At 43.1% G+C, this 7,020-nt stretch overlaps 1 protein-coding gene across 1 annotated transcript; it reads right to left on the bottom strand.

Moving 5' to 3' along the window:
- Positions 1-2,198: 2,198 nt before the first annotated feature.
- Positions 2,199-6,493, bottom strand: LOC147889964 (putative pentatricopeptide repeat-containing protein At3g01580). Its single transcript, XM_087390765.1, has 2 exons — positions 6,079-6,493; positions 2,199-5,927 (listed from the first exon to the last, which is right to left on the bottom strand). Exon 2 carries the CDS (start codon positions 5,757-5,759, stop codon positions 2,898-2,900), a length of 2,862 nt encoding a protein of 953 aa, XP_087246891.1. The 5' UTR covers positions 5,760-5,927; positions 6,079-6,493; the 3' UTR covers positions 2,199-2,897.
- Between the last annotated feature and the right edge of the window lie 527 nt (positions 6,494-7,020).

Raw genomic sequence — 7,020 nt, forward strand, 5'->3', positions numbered from 1 at the left:
TATGTAAGGAGTAGGAGTAGGAGAGGGATAAATTTAGTGGAATCACTAGAGAGGAATAGGGGGTGGTGTGAGGAAGAGGGAAATTTTAGAGGATCAAATAGCTGATCAACATTGAAGTCCATTCTTGATCAAAATGGTCGATCAACAATTGAAATATATTAAGAAACATAAGATAATGAGTTGAAAAATCCCTCTACCTCCCTCTTGATTTAGGAGAGCACTTTACCCAAAAGTATTTCCCAACATAAGATAATGAGTTGAAAAATCCGTCTACCTCCCTCTCGATTTAGGAGAGCACTTTACCCAAAAGTAAAAGGAGGAGGAAAGGGAGAGGGAGAGGGAGAGGGGGCAATGGGATAAAAGTTTGTTAACAAAATCAAAGTCAAAGGGTAAGGAAGAGGAGTAGGTACATTTTGAAAGCCAAAGAAAATTGAGAGGATGAGAGGGAGACGAGGAGAATGAGGGAGAGGGAAAAAGCACTCTCTGGAAAAGATCATGGGCTACCTTGCAAAATCATATTCTAGAGAGAGAAATACTAGATTTAGTGAGAGAGAAAAGGATAACACCTCTGTAATCAGTCTCCCCCTCTCTCTCCCTACTCTCCACTTAATGTCCTTGTGACTCTCACCCTTAGTGTCCTTGCTACCTTAGCAATATCGAGATGTAGAGACTAGCTCTCCTCTCTGTTAATCCTATTCCCTTTTTGAACCCTACAGCCTTTTTGGACCTTGTAACCTTTTCTAGCCCTTATAACCTTTATCAACCTTAAATCCCAGTCGAGATTGTAATCTTATCTAAGCCTTAAACCCTCAATGGAGATGAAAATCAATCAATCAACTTTTCTTTACACGAGCTATGCGAGAACCTTTTTCTTCCTATCCACGGAAGACAACCCAAGGCCCTATGTTACATTGTGAACACATAAGCTACAACAAGTGGCATTACACTTAATAGGTGAGTAAAACCTTGGAATCCTTATGAATGAGAATAACTAACAACATTTTGGCATTGTTGTCAAGAAAGTTAGGGCCTTGGCATGAGTGAAGACAAAAACAACACATTTTTGAATTGAAATATTACTCCAGAAATGGAAATACAAGTTTTTTCCATCTAGTCATAAAAACGTTGTCATTTTTAATGCTTGGAAGCTCCATTTCCAAAAAATTGAGTATGAGAAGTTTGAGAACTAGAAAAACGTTAAAAATGTCAACAAGACCTATTTGATAATGTTTTTCTAGACAAAGCAAACACTTGCGAGTGGTTACGATACAAAATTTTCTACTTCAAAATTTTGAGATTTTAACACGAAGCGTCAAGTACCATATGGACTGTAGCCACAAAGAGGGCAAAGTTGGCCAAAACCAAGAGGTCATGTATTTAAGTGGTAGTGGTACTTTGCCATACAAGTTTGCTTGGGTGAGTCCAAGGCAACAAAAAGCTACTCAAGGATGTATTGGGCACTTTTGTGTACCTTGCAACTCTTCTTGTGAGAGCAATAGAGAGAGGGCTCAAACTTGATCAAACTTGAAATTTCTTGTGAAACTTGGCCAAGCCAGGGGTGTGCCTATGAGTAGTCAAAATCAAGAAATCTCAAAGCCACACCCATATCGATGGGAAATGTCAAACCCACACCCATGTTAATTCAATCTTCTCACATATTTTACACAGAGTGAAAGAGCAATGTTTTTTATGGTTATGAGGGAAATTATTCCAATGAGAGCAAGTATGAAGGATTTAGAGTGAACTTTTTGCTTTTGCTTGAAGGCCAGAATCCGAAATTTGAGAGCAAACTCAACATAAATGGCGTGCAAACTTACCAAGTTTTACAAGGGGGTCTAAAGGGGAATAGGCACCTATAGGGAGGACAAGTTCGTGAATTTCATTACTTTTGAATTCTAGTATTTTCAGCCCCCTAGAGTGAAAATGCACATTTTTTGTAGAAACACACTCATTTGTGTGTTGCTTTTACGCAAGGTGTGCATGAAGTGTGGAGTAGGAAATGGATCGAAGAAGGAGCAAAAAATTGCAAATTTTGATCTAGAGTTCACTTGAGTTCAAAACTCACTAAAAAAGTGCAGAAATCTAATTTGCTTAAAGATCACTCCATAATGGTGGAAGAATCCAATGACCTATCCTCAAGCCCCAAAACGTCCATTCTAGCAAATTCTCAGATTCATGGGAACTTGAGTTTGCTTTGCTTGAACTTGAGTTCTGAAGTGATAGATCTAGTTTGAAAATCATCTATTTTTGCATAACTTTGTATCCCCTTGCCAAATCATGTATTCTAATCATTGAAAATGAACAATGTCACGAGACAAATCTCGCATTGGAGCTGTTCCACGGCTCAAGGGATTTAACCATGTTCCCTCAAGATCATCTTACATTTGCAACGTGGGAGCATGTGCACATGGGGATGACAGCTATTGGCATGCCTTCCACATTTAGGCATTCCCGCATTTATGGGGTGAGCAGGGAGGCAGCCCGGCATTGCCCTCTCATCTATCCAAGGAAGATGTCTAGGAGACCATGGCCGACAGCACAGCATGGATATCTGGGTGGGGCAGCAGACTCGACCTGCTGCTACACTGGCTAGCAATTGGCTTTATATAATCTACACATTGCACTGGATATAGGAAGTACTGAGGGATCCAAAATATGTTCCTTGGTTATATTATATTAGGCAGTGAGCTGGAACCCTGAGAAATAGACTCCAGTCTCTCCTCTACCTTGTAGCAGCCTGCACAAATGGTTGATTTGAATTGGCTTTCAAGCATAATAGAATAAGATCCATTTTTGGAGGGGAAAAAAGAACAGATCACAAATATATCTCCAAAATATAATAGATCATTCATAGAATGATGACTACAGAAACCTCTCAAACGATGCTCTGGTGTCTTTCAATCCTGGATGAAAGGCATTGTGCATCCCTCAGATTTTAAGTCGCACATAGTGTTTGTCCTTGCAAGACGAAGATCTACATTTGGCACATGCCCTGCCCCCCTCATGTGCGAAGTCAAGATCCCCACCAGTACAGAAATTTCATGGCTTTGGTTGTTACCTACCATAAACTCATACACCATCTTGTTCACCTCTATCAAGGCACTTGCAGGCTTCTTCTTTGCCCCTGCATGCTTTCTCAGCTCCTCTACTTTATATGCATCATCCCACCTGCCAGTGCTTGAATAGATGTTTGCCATGAGCACATATGAAGCAGGAAATTCCGGGTTCATCTGGACAAGCTGCTGAAAGCATCTCCATCCTAGTTCTGCCTCTCCATGAGTTTTGCAAGCACTGAGCAGAGCTGTCCACATTTCTTCAGATGGTGGACATTGCATGTCTTCAAGAAATTTTTCTGCCTGATAAAGATGTCCTGATCGGGCAAGAAGATCAACTATGCAAGTATAGTGATCTACTGTTGGTGCAAAACCATAGTCTTCTCTCATCACCCGGAAATACTCCTGCCCCTTCAATACCAGGTTGGTATGGCTACATGCAGTAAGAAGACATGTAAATGTAGCAGCATCCGGCTGCACACCCTGTCCTTGCATGTCCTCAAAACATCGTACAGCCATGTTACTCTCATGGTTTATGCCATATCCATTAATCATTGCATTCCATAACACAGCGTCTCCACTTGGCCACCTGTCAAAGACTTCCCATGCCTCTGAAAGAGACCCGCATTTAGCATACATGTCAACCAAAGTGCTTCCAACAAAAGGATCCCTTTCAAACCCTTTTTGGGTGATCTCCATGTGTAACTCTCGCCCTGTGTCTATGGCTCCTATGCTGCTACAAGCCTTCAATACACGGACGAATGTGATGGCATCTGGAGAGATGCCTGCAAATTGCATGTGTTCCAAACATTCCAATGCTTCCTGACAAGCTCCATGTTCAGCATATCCTGCAATTAAGGCAGCCCATGTCACAACGTCTCGAATTGGCAGCTTGTCAAAAACTTCCTGTGCCTCTGAAATTGAGTTGCATTTGGCATACATATCAACCAAAGTGTTGCCAACAAATCTCTCTCTTTCCAATCCCTTCTGTGCAATCTGAGAATGTACTGCTCGGCCCTTGTCTATTGCTTCTATGCTGCCACAAGCTTTCAAGGCAGAAAGAAACGTGATGGTGTTTGGAGCAATGCCCTCCAGTTGCATACGTTCAAAGCATTTGACTGCTTCCTGTCCAGGTCCATGTTCAGCATATGCTGCAATTAGTGTGCCCCAGGATACAACATTTCGAACTGGCAGCTTGGCAAAGACTTCCTGTGCCTCTATAGGTGAGCCAGACTTGGCATACATGGCAACCAAAATGTTGCCCACAGAAAGATCTGTATCAAATCCCTTTTGTGTAATCTCAGCATGTATTTCTTGGCCCTTGCGTAGGTCTCCTAAGCTGCCACAAGCTTTTAATACACAAATCAAAGTAATCGAATTCGGAGAGATACCATCCAGCTGCATTCGTTTAAAACATGTCAGTGCTTCCAGACAGGGTCCATGGTCAGCGTATCCTGCAATCAGGGCAGTCCATGACACAACATTTCGAACTGCTAGCTTGTCAAAGACTTCCCATGCCTCTGCACATGAGCCACACTTGGCATACATATTAACCAGAGTGCTGCCAACAAAAAGGTCCCTTTCTAGTCCCTTTCCCACTACCTCAGCATGTATCTCTTGGCCCCTGCTTAAGGCTTCTAAGCTACCACAAGCTTTCAAGACGCAAACAAATATTATTGCATCCGGAGAGATTTCCTCCAGTTCCATCTGTTCAAAACATTTCAGTGCTTCTTGCTCATGTCCATGTTCGGCATACCCTGCAATCAGTGAGGCCCATGATACAACATCTCGAACTGGCAGCTTGTCAAATGTTTCCTGTGCCTCTGAAAGATATCCGCATTTGGCATACATATCTACCAAGGTGCAGCAAACAAAATAATTTCTTTCGAACCCTTTCTGTGTGATCTCAGCATGTATTTCTGCACCCTTGCCTATAGCTCCTATGCTACCACAAGCTTTCAAGATGCAAACAAATGTAACAGCATCTGGTGAGATGCCCTCCAGTCGCATCTGCTTAAAACATTTCAGCGCTTCCTCACCAGGTCCATGTGCAGCATATCCCCCGATTATTGCAGCCCATGACACAACATTTCGAACTGGCAGCTTGTCAAAGACTTCTTGTGCCTCTGCAAGAGAGCCACATTTGGCATACATGTTGACCAAAGTGCTGCCAACAAAAAGGTCTTTTTCAAACCCATTTTGTATAATCTCAATGTGAAACTCTCGGCCTCTTTCCAAGTCCTGAAACCTAGCACAAGCCTTTAATAGGGCCATGAGTGTATGCCTGCTAGGAAGTACACTATCCTCCTGCATTTTCTGGTACAGGTCGAGAGCATGCTGTGATTGCTCGTGTTGAATATACCCTAATATGAGGGAAGTCCATGAGTGCTCACTCCGATGAACCAGCTTTTTGAAAACGTGCTGAGCATCGGACACACTTCCACATTCCACAAACATTGGCACAATGTAATTCCCAACTGCTCTCTGAGTTTCCATCCCATTATTGTAAATGTGTGCATGCATGCGTTTGGCATACACTAGAACTTTTTGTTTCCTGCATTTCAGCAAGATGCAGATAAAGTTCTCAACCGAAGGCACCTCCACCGTCCTGTTCAAAAACGTGAGAGTTTCCTCTACGCTGAGCATCACCCAATCACTGCTCCCTCCCAGTTGTTCTTCTACTCGTACTTTGCAGGCATTGGTCATATAGGAAGACCATGCTAGCTCCTACGTCAAGCAAGGGCCTCCACCCTTCAAGCACATTTGTTACTTTAAAGGCCAGTTGTTTTAGTCCTGTTGTTCCCTGCCGTCCCTCTTTCTGAGCCTCCTCTTTCTCAAGCATGTCTTTAGACCAACCTGCGTTGCATCAGCCGTCTATACACAAGGCATTCTTAGAATTACAACTTATATCTGGAGGTCTGGTTTTGTCTATTACATCTCACTACAGGTTTGCTACACTAACGGATCAAAATTCTAGTTTCTATCCGTATATTTTGACAGCTTTATCTGTCAAAACTTTATTTACCTGGTTCTCCCCGTTGTACCCCAGTGAGAGGGATCGGGGAGGTAGTCCTCCCATAAGCGCTCTGTACATAAGATTCTTTCTTTTTTTTGGGCAAAGAACTCCGTATATAAGATTGGCAGCCAGCAGGAGCAACAAAAGAAGCAGTATGGCTGTACTCAAGATGGCGCCTCGCCGAGGGCCAGCCGAATAATCCTGCAGCACGTGACTCTTTTGCTGCTGCCCACGGAGCCGAGGATGAGAAACATCGAATTTTGGCGGAGGATTGCTACAATCCTTTACAATGACATACAGTCCTGCAACCGAGACATGTGGCCTCAGATACGGAAGTGCAGATAAGGCAATGGCCAGGGGGTACCCTGAAGGCTGAGGCCCTCATCAGGAAACAGCTTTGCTGCCCAAATGCTTCCACCAAATAAATTCACCAAGTATGGGCACCCTACATTGATAAATGCATATATGTATATATATATATCAATGTATCGGGGAGAAGGCAACAATAATAACAAGGGTGCACTTGGTGCACAAAATCAAATTCACCCTAGAGCTTTCCTTTTTGTCACGGATTTTGGCCCTACAAGGGGTGACTCAACATTTGTGTACATCCTCACTTTCCTTTGAGGAAAGTCTTCCTACCTAGTTAGAACTAATTAGAACTAATATATAGTTAGTGTTGTGTAGTTAGTACTAATCTAGTGGTTAGTGTAATTAGGGTTGTTAGTGGAGTAATCCTATGCCAACCCTATCTCCCTTTCCGCTTCTCTACTCGTGGTGGCGGCTTCTTTTTCCTCCCCCACGCCTTTGACTTCTCCTCTACCCTCTGCCATGCTCTCTACTCTCTTGCCATGCTAGTCCTATTGCCATGCTAATCTCTATCCAGTGATGCTTCTTTGGCTCCTCTATGTGAGTGGCGGCTCTGTGTGCTTCTAGTTCGCTGGAGTGGCT

This window comes from Dipteris shenzhenensis, chromosome 19 (assembly GCF_047967505.1).
Source record: "Dipteris shenzhenensis isolate YYH24624 ecotype China chromosome 19, Dip_SZ_1.0, whole genome shotgun sequence".
NCBI classification, from domain to species: Eukaryota; Viridiplantae; Streptophyta; class Polypodiopsida; order Gleicheniales; family Dipteridaceae; genus Dipteris; species Dipteris shenzhenensis.

Excerpts from the sequence above, each read along its gene's own strand:
- LOC147889964 (XM_087390765.1), bottom strand. The coding sequence starts at position 5,759 with ATGACCAATGCCTGCAAAGTACGAGTAGAAGAACAACTGGGAGGGAGC.